The sequence below is a fragment of the Sinocyclocheilus anshuiensis genome, unplaced genomic scaffold (genome assembly GCF_001515605.1).
Source record: "Sinocyclocheilus anshuiensis isolate Anshui unplaced genomic scaffold, SAMN03320099.WGS_v1.1 scaffold195, whole genome shotgun sequence".
Classification (NCBI taxonomy): Eukaryota; Metazoa; Chordata; class Actinopteri; order Cypriniformes; family Cyprinidae; genus Sinocyclocheilus; species Sinocyclocheilus anshuiensis.
Window position 1 is genome coordinate 2,750,041 of NW_015548236.1, and position 21,905 is coordinate 2,771,945.

Here is a 21,905-nt window from a genome sequence, read left to right on the forward strand (position 1 = left end):
ACCATCAAACTAAAATGCAGTCAACCAAACATAAAAGTTACACTGTTTATTTTAAAAGGTCCGCTGTAAAATCAGCATGCAGTGCCCAAACAAACATTTTTTGCGCATGTGAAGGATTTTACACGGATATTAGAACATGAGTGAAGTATAAAGCCATGTTTAGGCTACATAATAAATAATAGTTATGCAAACAAATGTTACAAATATGGCAAAAATGAAAACATTTGGATTCTTGTGGTATGAGACAGGCTCGTGAGCCCAATGCTGTTTCAGTTTTGCTTTATATTTGTATGCTGTTTATAATGAATGACATAGCCTAATTAGATTTATTTTATAGTTGAATATATAATTTTATAAATACATATTTTTCATTATTGTTCCTGTGTTTTTAGGGGCGTGATATGCAAATGACGATTGTTTTCTGCCGCCACATTTATCAACATGCGATCATTCGTACGATGAGATTGGCGGCATACGAATGTTTCATGAATCACACGTGAACTCTGTCGTAAGTTGATTTGTGCGCACGGATCTGTGCTTGTTTCTACGTTAGATTGATAAATGAGGCCCAATGACTTTTTAATGAACATGGCATGTCCTGAGCACAGAGAATACTGCTGTCCTTTGTAATAAAGAGCAAGATGAGAAGCATTGTCACCCCCACTTTCTGTGTGATCCTCACTCCAGCACTTCCTGAGGTCTTGGCCCTTTATCTGCCGCAGTGCATTTCCATATACAGATAGAAAGCCTATGTGTCTTTGTGTGCACATGAGTGCTTTGAAGTATGAGAACCCAATGGCTATGGACCTCGAGTTTAAATATAGCTCTGCCACTGATAAGTCCTTAAAACCTATCAGCCATTCAGACTTTTTCTGATGCCTGGTTTTCTCCTCATAGTTATTCTTTTGTACTGTTTCTCAAACTCCTTCAGTTTCATTTTCACGAGAGAGTAATTTAATACAGGCTCTCATGCTGACACAACACTCATTTTCAATAAACAATCGTTGAAAATGCAATGCTGGTAGCTCTGGTTACATTAATAAACAATATTCCGGTGTTGCCATCATACAGCAGAAATGAATTTTGGACTGCTAAATCAGATAATCAGGAATAGAACCTGAAATAGTATCATTTTATTATTCATATTTCCCATGCTTGCAAACAGATGGATTGTTGCCAGGTGACTCATTTCACCTGACCAGTGTTAAAGAATTGAGTTTATGTGAATAAATTTGATTTTGACTTACTGTCAAGGAATGGTGTGCTTCGGTCATTGACCTGTGTGACCTTTTTCAGCCTCGTCCCCTTCTGAATGTCAGACAGGAGCGCACTGCGACCTCCACCCTCAGAACGCTGTATTTTAGAAGGGTCTGTCCGTGACTAAAATAAAGAGTGAAAAATTGCAACTTTCTTAATTTTATGCAGTTCTAATGAGTTTCACTGTGCCATTAGTTTTCTCTGGTATGGTTTTTATTGCAGTATCTATGATATACCAAAACAAAACCCAAACTGGACAAAAAAATGGTCTAATCTAATTAGGTACTGAATTATAAAATTACTTCATTAAGTCTAAAGTCTGGCATAACGTGTGATTTAGAAAACTACAAGATTCATAAAGAGTTGAAAAGTTATCTTGAAGAATGTTTCAACTGTTTTTGTCCATATAATGAAAGTCATCGAGTCCAAGACAACAATTTTATGGTATGGACATATTTTAAATACTTTGTTTTATGTTTTAAAGAAGACAAAAAAAGTCATACAGGTTTAAAATGGTGAGTAAATGATTCATAATGTTCATTACAGGGTAAACTATCCCTTTAATGCTGGTTTTAAATGTGTTCAAAGATGTCATTTGTGTGCACATGCATTCAAACAGAAAGCCAAATCTGAACATGTGACACCTGTGCTGTATATGCCCCTGAGTGTAATTTTATCTCTAATTAATAATGCACATCTAGCCAGGTGGTTGCCAGGAGGAACTGCGTGACGGAAACAAAGAGAAATAGACAGAGAGAGAAAGCAACAGACATATGGAAAAAGAGCCATTATACACACATTCTGATGAACTATATTACAATAATAGCTATCTGTGAATGTGTGTGTGCATGGATCTCACTTGTGCAGGAGGTGCATGAGCTGCAGGAGGTGGAGGTGGGGGTGGTGGAGCTGGGGGAGGTGGAGGAGGAGGGACAGGCATTGCTCAGGAACCTGAAAAAACAGTCACATATTAAAGGGGTCATATGATGTTGCTAAAAAGAACATTATTTGGTGTATTTGGTGTAATGAAATGTGTTTATGATTCGACAAAGGAGCGGCCGGAGGGCTTGCGGCAACCACATGTGACGACCCCGGGCTGGACTCCGCTTCGTCCACGGTGAAAGCCGATCCGGCGATCCACAGCACGAAGTTGATGTATTTCCTCAGCGACCAGCACGGATCAGCTCTAGGCATGACGAAGCGGATATCGTCCTCTTTTGGAAGGCCAAACAAAGTAGTTTCACTTTCACAACGAAACACAGCGTCTTCACGACATGGCGGCAGCAATACTACAGCGAGAATAAAAAGTTACGCATTCTTTCTTTGCATGAACATTTGGGCGGTGTTATGAAAATCTTCCCACATCGTGACGTAGATATGTGGGGGCGTGTTAGAACGAGCCGTTTTAGGTAGTCGTGGTTGACTCTTAACTTTTATAAAGAATATCTCTTTGGATTTGAGACTTTAGTCTTTGCAACTTTACAGATCTTCTTTATGCACCAAGAGCTTGTAACACTTCAAAGAGAATGGAAAAATTGAAATCGCATCATATGACCCCTTTAAAACACAGACAGTGGGACACTTGCCCCTCTGTATTGTACTATTTGACCTCTCTATTTGACCTCTCAGGCAGATATTTAAATTATTATAATTAAACAAATTTAAGAGATAAGAGATATTAATAAAGATAAGAGATATTTAAAATGTATAATATAATTAAACTAAATTAATAGTTTAATTATAGGTATTTGCATTAATAAATATAAAATTAAATTATATTAAATTAAATTAATAAGCCCACTCATAATGTTTAGATAGACTTGATTTACATTTCTAAATTCAGGTTTTATTTATAACATACAAAAACTAAAAAACTAGTTGTAAATGTATTTTGTAAATGCTGACTTACATTTTGAGCTCCAGCTAAACAAAAGTGTTAAAGAACACCAAGAACTTTTCAGCACTTCACTGTGGTTTCAACATGACAAAGCGATCTCCCCACACCCCTCTCTCTCTCCACAAGTCTACAGTACATGTTCCTCTTGGCAGGAAGCTTGTCCATCACAAGATGCACCCAACAGGAACCCTCCCTTCTGTTTTAGGAAAACCAATCTCCTGCTTCCACAATGGCCAGTGAGAGGTTCCAAAGATCATCTTTTGAAGAAACTGCATTTAACTCTGAACTAGGGTCATCTCTAACATACAAACCCCTGAACTTGACTTTTAAAAGGAACAGGCATACAAATGATCTCAGATCAGAGTAAAGTGGCAACCTTATCAAGAGCCGGAGGGCTCTGGAGATAACAATGGAGTCTGTTGTTTGAGAAGTAGAGCTGCTCAACTTCTGGCAAGCCCAGCACAGCAGCCAATCAGAGCTATTGTGTGAGGAAGAGAAACCCGCTAAATACAGCTGAGAAATGTAGAAGGAATTTAGTTAATATGTTAATTATTAGGAATGTTTATTCTTGCCAAATAGAGAAACATTGTGTTATTGCTCCATGGAGGAAAAGGACAAACGGACAAGTTCAAGCATTAGGAAATTTACATTTGTAGATGATTAAATAAATAAAATCCCAACATTGTTCAAGAGTGACATTAAGAATTCAACTATTCATCCTTTGGCCTCTTTCATGATATGACTGTCCAAGATCTTGTGGGTTATATTTCATCCAGCTGCATAGCTCTTAACAACTCTCTGTTTTTCCCTAGAGTCCCATTAACAGCTTTCCCATGGAGATGTTGACACACAATGTTGTGCTGGTCCACCCATGTGTAAACATTTTTATCCACCTGTAGAGACATGCTGTATAATATCTGGCTGATGATAATCATAACACGTATGAATGATTTGTATTCTGTTTAAAGAATATATCTTTATATATATATATATATATATATATATATATATATTCCATTCATTTCACGTGAATTTTATAACATTAGATTTAATAACCTGCTATGTTAAGTGCAGTGTGAGAGAGTTAAAATTATTAAATTATTATTTAAATGAATAATTCATATGAAAATAAATAGGTTTGTATACTTAAAGGGATAGATGACCCAAAAATTTAAATTCTGTCATCACTTATTCACCCTCGTTTCTTTACAAACCTGTATGAATTTCTTCCTTCTGTGGACCATAAAAGAAGATATTTTGAGAAAAGGTTTTGAGAAAATATTTTTATGTACAACTGAACATCATTGGTCAACAAAACTGTTCGGCTGCTGTTCAAATATCTTCTTTTATGTTCCACGCAAGAAAGAAAGTCATGTATCAGGTTTGGACCGACACAAGCGTGAGTAAACGACGACAGAATTGTCATTAGCCTATTGGGTGAACTGTCCCTTTAAAGTTCAACGTACAACACTCCAACCATTAAAAATTCAGATACTAAACTGTGTCATTCGAAAAGTTGTGAAATATGACCAGACTGTTCACATTTAAGTCTGGTTACTGTCAGTGCTGTTGTGAGTCAATAATATGCCACTCACCAACGGAGTCCAGCTGAGAACACAAACCAGTGACATATGTTAAACATAACGGTAGTGGTTCAATGGTATTATAAAAGCCTTGTTTACTGTAATGTAGTTTTCAAAGGCTACCTTACCTTGGAAAGATGAATTTTCGTGCGTTTTTCTTCTCCTCCGGGGGACGCAGGGAAGTTGTCAGAGGCCAGTCGGGGCGCGAGGCTGGGTCTGCATGGCGCGCGCCTTTGACCCACGAGATACAGTTACTGACCGCGAGCTCGTGTTATAATTAGGAAGACGCTGAGGGTTTCACGATGACTATTCGCGTCTAATTTTCCGTGAAGTATGTGACACATAAAAATGTCATTTAAAAACACTTGAAAAGAAAGCTGTAGAAATATGTCCTCTCCACTTGGTAAAAAACAATCCACTAGAAATGGTGACACACTGTCCAAATGCTGTGCTTCTTTGGAATTTATGCGTGAACTGAACCGGACTACAGTACGCGCACCCTGTGGTCCGTCTGTTGCGTCTAGAATGAAGCGACAGCACAGCAGGCGGCGCAGTAACACCTCATTGCAGAACAAAGATCCAGGGGGCGGGGTTGGATCAACATCTAGGGGGTGGAGATTGATAGGTTTAGGGGTGGAGATGGGTGGGTTTAGGGATCAGGGGGTGGAGACGGGTAGGTTTAGGTATATGTAAGGTGGGAGTAGTTGGATCTGGATCCAACCTCGCCCCCTGGATCTTGTGTTCTGCAGTGAGGACCATCTCAGGCGGCGCGCGGTGGGAGTCTGTCCTGACCATGAATGAGCCTGGCTATTTCATATTTTATATTATTCACACACCCGAGAGTGTTTATTAAAATGCATGTAGAAAGTATGTAAAATGTCTGTAATTAAAATAAAACTAAACGCTAAGGCTTTTATTAATTGTTTAACATCATATCTAGTTTTTTGTGCTTCAGGTGGCTGTACTCTTTGCTGCACGCGACCAGATCGCTCTCTAGCGGTAGTTTTTGATAACGCTTCGTTTGTGTGTGTGCAGAGTAGAGAGGCATGGCTAATTAAAGATGACCTCCAAACCAGATTTAATCAGAAATGGGGTCAAGATAGTATCTGAATATTTAATTGAGTGAAAATAAAATCAGCTACTGCTAAAAACTATCAATTGTGTCAAACAACAACAATGATAAAATGCATTTGATTCAATGTGAACAGTGCAGTCATGACTCTACAAGCCTTGATTGTATAATCTCTGGTTTGTAAGTCCATGCAAATGATCTAATATTTTCCACACTATTAGGGAAAGACAGCGCAGTCATTCTGGCTCTCTGAGAAACTTCTGAGTCTTCTAAGAGTAAGGAATGTTGTGATACAGGGTTGATGAGGTTAAAGATGACAGCCTCAGGTGAGGTGACGAGCATTAGCACACACTGATGGAGTTTTAAATACTGTAACTCTAATAATGACCTATTGCTCTCTGTTTACCCCACCCATAACAAACACATACACGTAAGCACATTCAGGGGCAACAACAACTCAGCAAATGCACAAATGGATGCTTTAGATGGAAAATCATCTGTTTATTTAAAATCGGATGTAGTAACACTTCTTTCCCAAGCTAAATTTAGCAAACTAATGCACGAGAGTACAGTATATTCCAATTTTTTTCCTGATTGCACTGAAACCTTGTCTAAATCTTCATTATAGACACAAATCTCAAATCTGTCTCTGCATCACTTGCCTACTCAAAGAATCTGAAGCTACAGAGGCCTATTTCTCTAACAACCAGCTTTACTCATAACAGATTCAATCTTATAGTTTGATCACAGTTTTTTTAACCGAATTATCAGGTTCCATTCTAATTTAGGATGACTGAATAGTAACCAAGTTCAACTCATGTCTTCAATAATATACTCATATAACTACTGTAAACACTGTTTGCTAAACTAACAGCTTATAGTTTAGTTATATTGCTTCTCTTGACTCTGTTAACTAAACATTATAAGAATAGAATCTTTGGTTTGTCTAATGAAAATACAGCACTACTGTTTTGCAGTGGGAGAATGAATCACTACTATCAAGGTGTCCTGGATTCAATAAAACAAACTACACAAGAAAATGCATGGCTTTGATTTCTGACATGTCGAATGCATGACTATCATGGCATATACAGTAATAATCTGATTCTGGACGGATAGGACCACCACCCTAACCCCTTTAAAAATATGTGGCATGCATGCACAAGCATTAAAAACAAGTAATGATAAGGCTGTGCTTGCAGCACACTGATTACCATTAAAAGTATATGCTGCTAAATCCTTCTAATGCACAGTCCTTCGTAAAATATTGCAATAACACCACAAAACAGTGCAAATTATGTATGACAAATCTCTAAAAAAAAAAAAAATTAAGTTGTATCCTTCACAAAAATTATTCTGCTGAATGTCCAATAACCCTGTCGGCAAAAAAAAAAAAAAAACATCTTATGGTTTGCTGGTCTTAGCTGATTAAGGCTGGTCTAGTTAGTAATCCAGACTGGCCCAGCTGGTCAGCCAGCTGGTCTTCCAGCTATTGTAAAGTGCCCAAAACCCCTTTAAAACTTGTAAAGACTAGCCTGACTAAGAAACAGTTTTTTCAGCAGGGAAATGTCATTATTTCCAGCATTTGGAAAATAAAGCTTCTGTAATATGGATAACTTACTCCAAAAGGCTATCCTCATAACTTCATATAAGTGCATTCATGAGTCAAATTGAGTTCAGCAGTGTCAGAAGGGAGGTAGTGCCGTATTTAGTGCTCTACCAAACCGCAGTGGCAATCAGCGGGTTGACTGGACGTCGGCTGATTTCCCATCGTCTCCGTGGTTCTGTGGAAGACTGACGCGCGTCTTCCGTTTCTCTTTGAAGCGTCCGGAGCGGGACACGGTGAGATTGCGGCGATTGGAGCTCTCGTTGAATGTTGGCTGAACAGCGGAGTCGTCATATGTTTCGTCGCTCGGTAAGCAGTTGCCCTCTTCTTTCGCTGGGCGTGTCGGTGAAGTGAGCCTTTGGTCCGGCTCAGCGGAGGGATGCTGTGTGGACCCTGCTGAAGCCTGATTACGGAGGTCCTGTTCCAGTGTGGCCGCCGATTCTCTGGCTGCCTTTCTCCTCTTGCCTACGAAAGACCTCCACCAGGGGGCTGTTTTCTCAGTCATTGTTAAAACTAAACAGAAATAAATACGATCAAGTTACTACTTCAACATTAAAACTGGAATAACTATGTTGTATCTATTTTTAGGTGTAGCTACCTACCACTTAGGCTAATTGTAATCTATAAACCCCCGCTTAATTATGACGCTATGACGTAAAAACAACAATTGACACAACATGTCTATTCAAGAATAACAATAACACAGTGTAATCTGAGATAGATCTGTAATAGATTAGGTTTAATATAGGCTACTTTATGAAATAGGCTATATCTCCACCCTTCACTAGATAGGCTACATTAATGTTATAAAAATGGATTTGCTTATAGGGATCAATGACAAGTAAGATCCAAGATGGAGAACTCTTTTAAAAATCTGGTTTAAAACACGTGTCAAGTATTTAGAAATGTAGCCTAAACTTTGTATTCGTGTTGGTTTCATACATTATAAATGTAGCCTATATACCATTCCAAATCGCAGATTTAATGCTAGGCCATGCCATGAGAGTTACATATATTTTACTTTTCTGAAAAAAAAAAAAAAAAAAAACTTTCAGATTTTCTTTCTCGTTTAGCTAATATTTTACCTTATAGGCTAGTGGTCTAAAAGGGTCCTCCCTGTTTTATGATTTTGTCACATGACAACAAAATGGCTTCATGCATATTGATTACACCATTGATATCAAAATTGCTTTACATATTTTTAAAGGAAATACCCTAATAATAATAAATCATTATAAAATATTATTCAAAACTATGTTTGATCATTTTTGTTGTTGCTGTTGTTTTTAAATCTCAGTTACACCACCTGACATTTTTCTACACTCATACAAAATATCAAATTGACTTTTAATTAAGAAATTGTAAGAGCGTTTATCATATTGGCTAATATGTGTATTAAAGTCATATTCTGTATGAATGCCATTTTAAACCTAGGCCTTTTTGCGAATAACTTCATTCGTACAAAACAAATGAGCTTCACGTCATACAAGACAAACAACCTAGGATATTGTCCTGTGGTGCAGAACAGGTTTACAGCGCCATAAGCTCCAGAGAGTCTTTTACAGGTGATGATTCATGCCACAACAACGAACCTGATCATCAGCCTGAGCGACTCACCTGCACAAAAATTATGAGAACGAGATAAACGCAGCCCGAGGTTCCTCTAAATGAGAGGTGTGCTGAGACAACAGAGCCGCTGAATCCTCAGAAGAAATCACGGTGCGTGAAAATCATCTTTCAATCCCGCGTATCCGAAGACTACAATGCGCAGTTTTGCGCATAACTCGACTGAATAGAAATCCTAGTCTGTGAGAAAACGTAACTTCATCCTTTGCCCAACATCACCTGGAGGAGAATCTGAATATGCCACGCACAATTTGAATTTACGTGAAAGACTTTATAGTGTCGTCGCAGTTTACAAGAGTACCTGAGATTCCACCTCCGAAACTACCATGAGCGCACCTGTCCTGTCTTCTGATTGGTCGGAAGGCCTGGGGATCGGTCACGTGAGGAGAATTCAGGTAATTCTACTATGGCGGTAGGTTGGGCTTGCGGTTGCCCTGGGAACGAACATCGAGTCGCTTTATCTTCGGTGAACCTTTTTTCTCTTTTCAAGGTGGGGAGCATTCTTGTGTGATCTAAACAAACGAGCCCAACCCTCCACTACTATGTCAATGTCTATTGATAGACCGAACGTCGAAATTAATCGAGGCTGTAGCTAAAACAATTTCATATTGGACAAAGTCAGCTTCACACAGAAGAGTAGTGTTCCCACTTCACCAAACAGTGCAGTGATGCCACATGCCCGGTCTTAAATGTTGCAGAAATGACAATGGAAACATTATTCTAGACTGTCATTCTTAAAGCCCCACATGAATATAGAATGCAGTGTGTAGGCTATGACCAGAACAGTGACTTGTGTTATGTTTGACTCCACTTTTACAGTGAATACAGTGACAACTGTGGTATGAAGTTATATTTCACTTTGGTCGACTGCGTTAGAAAGGATATTTAGACAAAGAGCTGAACATTCCAAGCCCTCTGTGTTATGCATATCACTTTGATCAGTATAGATTACATTTCTAGGCAGTCTCAGGGTACTGACATTGTTGGAGGGAATCCCTTGAGGTCTTGCAACATTTTGTCACTCCCAGCTTGTCCTGAAGTAAGAGTTTAGTGATAAACGAAATGTGGACTGATGCCAGTTTCTACTGTACTATTGGCCAACAATGTTCCAGTACTTTCACTACACACATGCTGGTATACTGTGAACCATCAAGATTTACACGATTGTTTAATTAGTTTGAAGCATCTCTTTCAGTCTCTTTCAGTTTGGATCTTCCTCTTTCTTTCACAAAGACAATCGCAGTTACACATTAAATATAAATCACATTTGTTTCTGAAAGATAAACCTATGTTTGAGCATACAAGTAGTATATTTCCACAGTGACATTTTTATATATAATTTACAGTAATCGCTGCTTTAATATATAGATTAATATAGAAGCTTTAAGATAGAATAAAATTGAATATCAAATTGCAGTATTATTGCTGAAATTGTAGATTTGCAACTGGAAATCTGCTTGTTTACCTGTTGCAACTGCAACTGGATGTGTATAGAAAACTTTCAAGGCTTATATACATATATACATTTGAATAGATATATCTAAAGATGGTAAATTATATGTAACAATTACGACAAACTCATAGTCCCCCAGTTTCACAAACGAGGCTTAAGGCGAGTCCCAGACTAAAATGCATGTTTTAGCAATCTCAACTGAAAATAACTTGCACTGACATTAATTATGTCAGTGTCTCAAGATGCACACCAGTAATGTTCATTTCTAAGGCATTTTTATAAAAGCTTCTTAAATATCCTAATTTAACTAACACCTAGTCCTGGCTTTGCTAAGCTAAGCTCTGTCTGTGAAACCGGGGCTATAAGTGTAGCACTTAAAGACAAAAATAAAATTATAAAGCTAGCATGATATAATTGCAACAATCTTTTAAAGGGGTCATATGATGCGATTTCAAGTTTTCCTTTCTCTTTGGAGTGTTACAAGCTGATTGTGCATAGATAAGATCCCTGAAGTTGCAAAGACTAAAGTCTCAAAACCAAAGAGATATTCTTTATCAAAGTTAAGACTCTGCCACACCCCCCTAAAACGGCTCGTTCTAACACGCCCCCACATACCTATGTCACTATGTGCAAATATTAGCATAATGCCGCCCAAATGTTCACGCAAAGAAAGAAGGCGTGATTTCAGTAACCGCAGTTAGTGTTGAAGCAGCCATGTCAGGGAGACGCTGTGTGTTTATAGGTGAAAGCAAAAGCACTTTATTTGGCCTTCCAGAAGTAGATGCATTTAGGAATCTTTAAGATAAAGCATGTCAACATATTCTGTTACACCAAATACACAAAATAATGATCTTTAAAAAAGCATCATATGACCCCTTTAATATTACATTTTGCTCTTTTAATCACATTAATCTGAACATTTCCATTAGAATGCTGATTTACTTATATATTGTGTTTGAAAAGACTGAGCAGAGGCTCTTTGCTGGGTGGCCTGCAGGGTCATCTGAAAGACAGATGGAAATCTCCTGGTTTCAGAGGAAGACTGGATGGGTCAGAGGGGGAATGGTCAGGAATGTCACTCTTGTGAGTTTCTATGCACCAGCAAACTCCACAGGAAGTTAAGGACAGGAATGCCATCTGAAATAGTCTCTGCTCCCTGTGAGATAGTACCGTGTACAGTGAGGAATGTCACTCATAAGAGTTTCTCAATTCTTGAGTGCATATGTGAAACAAAGAGAAAGAATGAGAGTGAGAATGAGAAAAGAGGAAATATCCAGGAATGTGGTTTCTGCAGTAACATTCAACAATAGGTTGAAGAGAGGCTGTATAGGAAGAGTTCATGAAATGTCTATGTTACTAGCCCTGCTGCGTACTTCGGGGACTACACATACTGCACATACTATCCACATTACATTAAATTAATATGCACTGCACACCAGGTAAATAAGGAGTTGTGCAAAACTACGTGTTTCCAGCAAGTGTTGGGAAGGTTACTTTGAAAATGAAATAGGTTACAGATTATAAATTACCCTATTTAAAATGTAATAAGTAGTGGAACTATTTCAATTACTTTATCAAAGTAATGTAACTGATTACATTTGATTACTTTTTGATTACTTTTCTAAATGTAAGTTTCTGAATTACTTTTACATTTTTCTAAACTGTTAATCGTTTTCAAACATTTAAAGCAGACGGGTAACTTTACAGTAGTACTCAACACTGATTACTGTCAAACTTTTAAAATCCTTCATCACTTGAATTAAGATTATAATAATTTATTTAAAGCATAGTCACCACAAAATCAGACTTTAGCACCTCTTTTTACATTGAGATCGTTTTGAGGTTAAATACAGATTTAAAATCATAAGATATACTTTGATAGCTATGATACTGTTTTTGAAATCAAATCTTAGCTATGACAGGAAACACTGGCATCTAACAGTGCCTTGGAAAAAAACAGTTAATTAAAAAAATAAAGCATACATAAACCCAAATAGGAAATAAAACAGTTATCAAATAAACGTCCTAGTCTGTGTCCTAAACTCCTGAAACATTGGTGTATCATATTTTATAGCAGTCAGTGCAATTTTGGAAAGAAATCAATAAAATCTCTCTGTGTGTGACAATATTCAGATGTAACCCCCTTCGTAATAGTTAACATTTTAATAACTGTAATTTAATTACACAATTTTTCTCATTAACTGTAACATTATAGTTATATATATATTTTTTTTACATATATACATATTTATTTTGTAATTAAATTACATAATTCTGTTACATGTAACTTGTAACTCCACAACACTGTTTCAAGCAAAACTGTGTATATATATATATATATATATATGCCCTTACAGTGAGTGTTTTGTATTGCCAAATATTGGTGAATTATATACATAAGCCTACATGCATGTTTTTTTTTCTTCGCAATATTAATTTATCTAATGAACACACACATAAACTGTGCACACATTACTGGTATTTGATTAGGGGTAAAACATTTACTTGAGAGTGAGAGCGACATACCAGTCTTTCAGTATTGAGGTAACCTAGAGCCGAAATACAAACAAACCCACTGAATGATTTCACTAAAACAATTCACTCTCTGTATCCATCTATAGTTCGATTTATCGATCCAAAACCTTCCTATCTATCTATCTATCTATCTATCTATCTATCTATCTATCTATATTGCTTTCTTTCTTTCTTTCTTTCTCTTTGTCTGTCCGTCTAGGTTTCAAAATATGAAGCAATAGATATTTTCTTCAAAATGAAGACAAGACGTGTTGGACACTTTCTGGTTGTCAAACTTTGTGGAACATAATGTATTTGAGATAAAGTGACATCATACATCCATGAAAAATTACCTCAATGCCAGTCAGTTAAAAATAATATTTACAAAAAATACCTCAGAAAGAAGTTAGTCCTAAAAAAAAATCTACGATCATTTGTTTGCAAATGCTGCTTTGATATTTTGTATATAAATGCAATAAAATGTACAGAAAGTATACAAAGGAGTGCAAGTGTGTGTGTGTGTTTATTTCTTAGTATATACTTTTCAAACATCCCTTACGAAAAATAAGTTTATTAAAGTGTGCTATTAGTATACTTAATAAAATAAACTTGAAGTATACTTCTATTTGGTAAGGGATGCACCATGTAGCGCTGTCCTGCAGATGTACTGGCCTGCATAATGCATTGCTTACAGGTGCATCACTCAATGTTTGCTTCTAGGTGTTTTATTTCAAATGGACATCAAAACAAAAAGATCTTGGCTGAAATATGGTTAGTATGTCATCTCTCTCTTTCTATGTGGCCACTCCCTCTCTCTGCCTTTTCTCTCTTTCTCTTTGAGCATGAGAGAGTAAGAGAGGACACAGAAAAACAGCCTGTCGGACTGGTAGAGTGGGCCTTCTCATTCAGAAACACCAATTTAACTCACTGTACAATGTGCTTACTCTGTTAATGTTTGTGTGTGTGTGTGTGTGTGTGTGTGTGTGTGTGTGTGTGTGTGTGTGTGTGCATGAGTCATCTGTATTTTTGCATGTTCATGCGCTAGTGTGCAGTTGTTATTTATACCTTGTGTCTAAAAATGTATGAGAGTTGGATCCAAAATGTTACAAATCTAATATGTTTTTTTTTTTTTTTTTTACAAAAAAATGTAAGGACATAAAATGAACATGAAATATTTTAAATTCTGTCATGAATCAAATAAGCAGATTTGTGAAACTCATCATGTGAACCCTTTGTACAGATTATCAGATGTTTGTGCGCACAATGAAGCACAAGAAGCTCTTTGGATATTCTTAAATCTTGGTGGAGAACATGGTCATTGGATTTTGAACAGATTTGTGGAGTACATGCAGCCTGAGTGCTGTTGTTATTAAAGTACATTCTGAAATGAATCATCACTTAAACTTAACATTTGGCTCAAAATTTAAATGCTGATCATATCACTTGTAATGAAAAAAAAGATAAAATAGGAGGAAATGCAAAAGCATTTCACCCCTCTGTATATAGGAAGGAGATCTGCATACTTTTTACATTGTCCTGTCATTTCTATCGTAAGACCGTTGTCATTTAAATAGCTGCTTTCACAACAAAACACAGCTGCTCTTTTTCAAATGAATAACAGTTGAGTTTGTAAGCACCACATAAGGCAAAAACATAATCGGCAGCTGTTTATTAACATTTTTTATTCTTACAAAACCTCAAAGATTATTATAATGTTGCTTTGTCAAAGTGCAGTCACTCTAAATGTGTACAATACTACAAAACAACCGCATTTACTCATGCACAGGCCAAAGGAACGGCAACATCTTGAAACTTTTTGATTCTTATCAGCATTATTTTAAACCTCAGATTTGTTTTAGATAGTCTTGCGTGCGTATGTGTGTTATCTAGAAAGAGTAAAGAGATGAAGGAAATAATTTGGTACAGCGCAATGATGTGGAACATCAAACTCACAAGAGCTGCCTACATTCCTCTCTCTCTCACACACACTCAGTTTCTTTCTCCCCCCCCATATCTCTCTTGGTGTAAAGGTTTAAATTTTTTCCAGATGTAACCCTTTTCGCTGGTAACACTCAGGAGAACAACTGATACTTCTCTCCAAACCATCTGTGGCTGACCATTACAAGGTTGATGGTTTGTTTCTTCCACGCCTTACAAACGTTAGGCCTACGGTATTTGCATAAAACAAAACAGCGGTAAAGTGTTTAATGCTATCATGAAACCTAATATTAAATGACTGTGACCAGTAGGTGCTGTTATGGTTACTGTTGTTTCACTGTTCACCAGCCACTGTGACATGAGACAGAAGTGTGTGTTTTAGCAGCCACGGTACACAGCTACTGAGACCACTTAAAATCGCGGCAAGACTCTGGGAAAAAGTTGTGTAGTTCCAGCCTTAGGTAAATAGATGTTAGGGTAGCGCCATGTTTAATTGTTGACAGGAATGAAAACGAGGCTGTGAGGGATAGAAGCAAGTCATTTCACTTGGCGGCCACCTTTGAAACGCCTCTCGGGCATGCAAGTGCAGCTCCTATCTCTTCGAATGGGGAAACATCAAATTCTCCGAAACTGCTCATTGAGCTTACAATTAAATTTCATATTTGAAATCACCAATGAAGTCTGACAACAACTGTATCATAAATATTGTTTCTTTTGCTCAGTGTTAAAAGCTTATTTTTCAAGTCCGCATGAAATCAAAATTTACAATATTTATTTTGTTAGCGAACATTGTTAGTCTTAAGGTGAACAATTAATCCATGCAAGTTAATCCACTGAAAAAAATCGTTTGTCTTGGTAATCTTTAATCAAAATCTGATAATTTGCTTCTGCTCTGGAATGGTGTTCCTTCCAAAGCCACTAGAAGGCAAGTCTGCAACCTTTAGCCAAAAAAGCGTACCGGTTTGTCAGTACATGGGAAAGAAGACCAGAGGCCATTTTTTTTTAAAGGATGTCAATGGAGGAGAGGCTTCACTATGTTGAATAAGCAGCTTTTTAGAGGAAACGGCTCATCATTTAATGAATCAACAGCTTATCTGCTAATCTTCAACATGTTTTACACTAAACAACACTTTTGGATTGAACTATTTTTAGAGTATACCACAAAAAAAAAAGCCGTTTTATAAGAGAAGTCACTGACTTTTTGCGACAGGTGGGATTCAGTTTACGGCACTTCTCATTCATTCCTATGGTATGCGTAAATGGCGACTGAGTGTCGTACAACTCTGACTGAAATTCAGTGACGTCAAGGCTGTAATGTGATTGGTTATTAAGGCACACGTGATCCAAGTTAGCCATTATGCTTTCTCCAATAATAAACAATACAGACCCTCTCATCTCCCGGCAGCAATATCACCCTGTAGCCCAAGACTGGTTGCCCACGGAAGCTAAGCAGGGTTGAGCCTGGTCAGTACCTAGATGGGAGACCTCCTGGGAAAACTAGGTTGCTGCTGGAAGAGGTGTTAGTGAGGCCAGCGTGGGGTGCTCACCCTGTGGTCTGTGTGGGTCCTAGCACCCCAGTATAGTGATGGGGACACTATACTGTCAAAAAGCACCATCCTTCGGATGAGACGTTAAACCTCCAACCATTAGTTGTCTCTGAGTGAGAGATGAGAGGAGGAGTACAAAAATAAAATCCCACACTCTATTCAGTATTCTGTTTCAGTTGGAAACATGTTAGTCTTGTGTAGCCAGACCTTCAGACTGATGGCAGAAGGTCTGGGAACCTTGGCCGCTTCGAATGGTCAAGGCCCGCCCAAGAGGCCATATGACTGACAGGTAAAGCAACCAATCACGTTTTGTTTTGTGCCGTCAGGTTTAGGGGTGTGGAAATGTCCCCACAATAACAGACCGTTGTGTAAAACTCTTGGACGTATTTTAAAGAGTCTATGCCATAAACTTTAAATATTTTACATACTTTTGAAAATAAGCGCTCATTGTCACAGTTGTAAACATGATGGCTTTGTTCTTTCAAGAGGGGGTTTGGCGTCACGCCATCTTTGTTTCCAGGTGGAACGTTAAAGAATGCGACACACACATCTCCAAAAAATTCTGTAGAAATCAACCAATCACCTGAAGTGTTTCCAATTTTGCATGCGATATGCATCAGACGTCCAGCCAGCTGTCTGTGGGCGTGACGTCTGAGGCTGAGACCAGAAATGCATCACCATACTCAAATAAAGTCGGCAGCAACTTCCAGTTCATGTGGACTTTCAGGCTAGACCAGGCAGTGCGCATGCGCGGTCCTAAGCACATGTCTCAGAACACTGACTGTTTCTATAGCAACCGGGACTTCTAGCAGCAGCTGCAGTGATACGCTGACTTTACCGATTAGCAGTTGGCTATTTTATTCCGAAGGCGGGGCTTCCTGCGATAGAGAAGCCATATTGAGCGTTGCATTTTTCCCCATTCAAAACTATACTAGTGACGCGTCTTGGGTATTCTATAGTCTTTGATAGAAGTAATGCTTTCAGTGGATTGTACTGTGCGACTGTTCAGCTGACGAAATGTCTTTTATGAATAATTAATAGACAAAAACTAGACAAGAAACAGTTTTGAAAATAGTGAGTTGCAAAAATTACACATTTTAGGACCTTTGTACAGTGTGTACCATTGTAAAGACTGAAGTATATCCCTTACCTCATTTTAATGGACGTTAAATTCAATATGGTGTCTACCCTGACTAAGGTCTATTATAACATTAGGATCTAGATAGAAAAAAATTATGGATAGTTAATATAAATTCTGATATCAAAATTCACTCACCCTCATGTCGTTCCAAACGTATAGCCTATGACTTTTTGTTTGTTTATTTGTTTGTGGAACACAAATTAAGATCATTAAAAAAAAATTGTTTTTTGTCCATAATGAAAGTCAATAGATTCACATGTTTTTAGGACCCCACTGACTTTCCTTGTAGAGTCAAAAACAGTTCAAACATTCTTCTTTTGTCATTCTTTTTGTCATACAGTTGTGAAGCTGCATGAGGGTGAGTAAATTATGGGATGGATTTTGATTTTTAAATGAACTATCACTTTAGGGATCAACTGCCATGGTGTTAAAAGATACAGATGCACTCATACACTCTCACAGTATAGGCATTAGTGACATAAGTTCATTTTTGTCTGTTTTACTTTCTCAGCAGGTTGTCAGTACCAATAAGATTTGTGCATTGACTCCACAGATGTACACAGACTTATACTGTGTAAAGGGCAGTACAGAGTTAAAGTCTGTGCAGCAGATCTAGGTTAAAGAACTTAATGACCCAACCAGCTGTTGCTCATGTCAACCCCTCAAATCTCTCTTTTCCTTTTCTCCCCCTTTTTCTCTTGTTCTCACGAAAACCGATACAGAGATATACACAGTTGCAAGAGCTAAAAATCCTGAAGACAGACAGGAATGTAAAATAATTCACACTTTCATTTATCACAATGAATAAGAGAATGAGAACAACAAATGCCCATATACATATTGTATTGTTAGATGGGTTTTGGGAGTTTATCATTTTGCCTTTGGTTTTTTAGGTGAAAAATGACGCTAAATGAGTGATGTGTTTTTATGGAAAGCTGTTGTTCATCAATAAGGCAGCATTTGTTTCCAATAGGCAACCTCCCTGCTTTCTCAGAGAGGGTGATCGTTACTAAGAGACATGTACCCTCATGAGAGAGACTGAGAATGAGATGTGTTTGAGTGTGTATGCATATATGTTTGTGCTGTGTGTTGTAGCAACACTATGCAAATTAAACATACAGAGATACAAACAAGATGATGTCAGAAGATGTGTCTAAGCTAACAATTTAGGTTCTGGGAAGGTTAGTTTATGGTTTATAAAAGAAGAGGTTCTTATTAGGCTGTCACACAAAAGCTCCCTGCAACATTTGGAGAATGTTAGAAGATGGTTACAACAACCTGAAAAGAACATTCCTAGACCATAGGAGTTTGTTTCCAAAAGAAATAACCAAGATGGAACAATGTGCTAACATTAGGGGAATGCTCAATTTTTGCCTGAGTTTACACACATGGAAATGCTACTGTTTTTTGTACAAGTGTGTAACTTTGTGCACATATTGATTATTTTACAGTTGGCATTGTGATGCTAAAACACTCTGATTTGCTATTTTTCATTCAGAGACTTGGTTCATGAAAACCATGTGCATCCATCTCTGGCAACAGGCACTTTATTACACATCCTGCCATTTTTCATTCTCCATCTGTCTCTTTCTTTTTTCTAATAGTCTCTTTTCCCTGGGTCCTTTTTACTATTTTCTCCTCCTGGTCTCTCTTTTCCATATCTCTTATGCTCGTTCCATTCCTTTCTATTGGTTGTGCAATTTTTGAGGCTAATGGCACATGGTTTCTTTCTCTTTCTCCACTCATTTAACTCTTATTCTTTTCAGTCGCATGCTTTTTATTCTTTCCAGGGTAACTTGAATTAAATCAGTTGTGTGGTGATATTATTTTCTCCCACAAGCGCATTTTGTGTGCACACAACAGTTTTCTTCATTATGGCTTAGCGTGTGTCAGCCGACAAATTCATATGAGGACTAGACAGGAAGTGACCCCCGGGTGTGGGGGTTCCTCATTGGAAACACACACATGCAAACCCATCTCAGCGTGCAGAGAAGATATACAAGTATGTTTGTCCATGCATTTTTCTCTTTCTGTTTCTTTCAAGACATTGCCATTTTGGCTTACAACTCATAACACCAAATGTGCCAATCAGATCATTGCTAACCTATAATTTCTTTGCCAAGTAAATTATGTTTTTTTTTTATCTAATCGGCAGTCAGAATAATTATCAACACTGTTCACTTCAGCCCTCCTCCACGTTGAATGTTTTGAGCTAAAAGGAAATATGAAACATCTGGACCTTTCACTTAGTTGAGTGGACGTTATTTACTATGTTCTTGTTGGATTTAGAAAAGTAATGAAAAATTGAATTATTCCACGATAACTTTTATTTGACATGCTATTTCTTTGCAAATACATCACACTTATAAATTCTAGGCTTTTGCAATTGAGTGAAGTCTACCCCCCACGCACCCAAGAGAGCTCGCTCCTCAATCCTTCCCATGACCTGGCACACGGCCTGAGCAAGAAATTTGGTCTGAAATTCCCTTTCTATACTTTTCTATTTTTCTTCCTGGCGTTGCTTTTTAAACAAGCAGTGGAGTCCAAGATCGAGCCCTGTGGGACCTCCGTGGGAAGAACTTTAATTTGCTTTTTCTTGCACACGTGTAGAGTTGGAAACCAAGCACTGGTTCTTATTCAGAACCAGTTCCATTTTGAAAATATAAAAGAACCGAAAAATTTTCATGACATTCATTTCCATTTTGGAATGTGCATTTTTTTTTTTTTTTTTACTGCAAATGCTAGTAAAAAACAGCACACAACATATAACAACCATTGTTGTCCAATTCTCTTAGAATGACTCATAGCAGTCAGATATTTTTTAAGATTTATTTTTTGGCATTTTTGGCTTTTATTAGGATAGGACATTATTTTACTGTAAACGAAGTGAAAGAGAGGGTGGGTGGGATCAGGAAAGGTCCGCCAACCAGGACTCGAACTCGGGACACATGAAGTGCAACGGTGCTATGGCAGATTCCAACAGGAGCCTGCACTTTTTAGTGAATAAAAACACTTCTGAATCAGCCGTTAATGACTCACGGATTCTGATTCACAAGTCATTAAAGGGGTCATATGATGCGATTTCAATGTTTCCTTTCTCTTTGGAGTGTTACAAGCTCTTGTTGCATAAAGAAGATCTGTAAAGTTGCAAAGACTAAAGTCTCAAATCCAAAGAGATATTCTTTATAAAAGTTAATAGTCAACCACGCCTAACTAAAACGGCTCATTCTAACACGGCCCCACATGTCCACTGTAAAAAGAATTCTGTAAAATTTACGGTAAAAAACCGGCAGCTGTGGTTGCCGGAATTTTACCTGCCGGAATTTTACCTAAAAAATACGGTAGCAACGTTTTAGATTTTGACTTAAATTTACAGTTAAATACCGCAATTTCATTAACTGATAAAATGTTATTATATACCAACCTATTGAAGTACTTAAATCTGGTCTGTACCTTTGTAATACACTGATAACCACCAAATTCAGGTATTGATGAGAAAGTCACATGATGAACCAAAATATTTATATTTTAAATAATAACATATATAGAAGGTCCACAGTGTCATTCACACAAACACCAAACACCATCGTGGTAACACACATGAAACTGAAATAATGCAATAAACATTCATTTAATAACATTAGGTGTAACACACAACCCTAATATACAAAACTGATAAGAAAAAACTAAGAAGAAACAGTTATTTCAACAAAAAAACATCACATTTTTTTTAAATGTAACGCAGGGAATTCTGGGAATGTCAATTTACGGTTATTCACTGTAAATAACACGGTCTTTTTGACAGGTAAGGGGGCGTAACATTTCCGTCATACGCTTGAGGTATTCGGCCAATCACAACGCACTGGATAGCTGGCCAATCAGAACACACCTCGCTTTTCAGACCGATGAGCTTTGTAAAAATCGACGCGTCTCAGAAAGGCGGGGCATAGAGGAGAAACAATAATGTACAGTATGTGGAAAATAATGTGTTTTTTTTTTTACTTGAAACCGCATAAACACATTTCATTACACAAAATACTGTTCTTTTTAGCAACATCATTTACCCCTTTAACTTTCGGTTGGTCATCTGAAAATCTTTGAACCATTAGTGTCATTTCATAAAATTACTGAATGAAATATCAATATTAATTTGTTTTAGCATTTTTATTTAATATATATTTTAGGCCCAATCATTTAAATTGGATTTATACTGCATCATAAATTCTGGGTAATCAAACCATTGCCAGAGTTGTTTTCCCGCTTTATTATGT

The 21,905-nt window shown here is 37.4% G+C and overlaps 2 protein-coding genes across 2 annotated transcripts in view; both read right to left on the reverse strand.

Moving 5' to 3' along the window:
- The window catches only part of LOC107654765 (WAS/WASL-interacting protein family member 3-like), an 11,401-nt gene extending 6,125 nt beyond the window's left edge, over nucleotides 1-5,276 (reverse strand). The window contains 3 exon segments of the mRNA XM_016442012.1: nucleotides 1,248-1,380; nucleotides 2,117-2,208; nucleotides 4,866-5,276. Coding sequence (XP_016297498.1) covers nucleotides 1,248-1,380; nucleotides 2,117-2,197 — 214 coding nt within the window. The 5' untranslated portion in view covers nucleotides 2,198-2,208; nucleotides 4,866-5,276.
- A 2,033-nt stretch (nucleotides 5,277-7,309) lies between these two features.
- LOC107654693 (proline-rich protein 15-like) lies at nucleotides 7,310-7,929 on the reverse strand. Its single transcript, XM_016441880.1, has one exon. It carries the CDS (start codon nucleotides 7,918-7,920, stop codon nucleotides 7,546-7,548), a length of 375 nt encoding a protein of 124 aa, XP_016297366.1. The 5' UTR covers nucleotides 7,921-7,929; the 3' UTR covers nucleotides 7,310-7,545.
- Nucleotides 7,930-21,905: the final 13,976 nt, after the last annotated feature.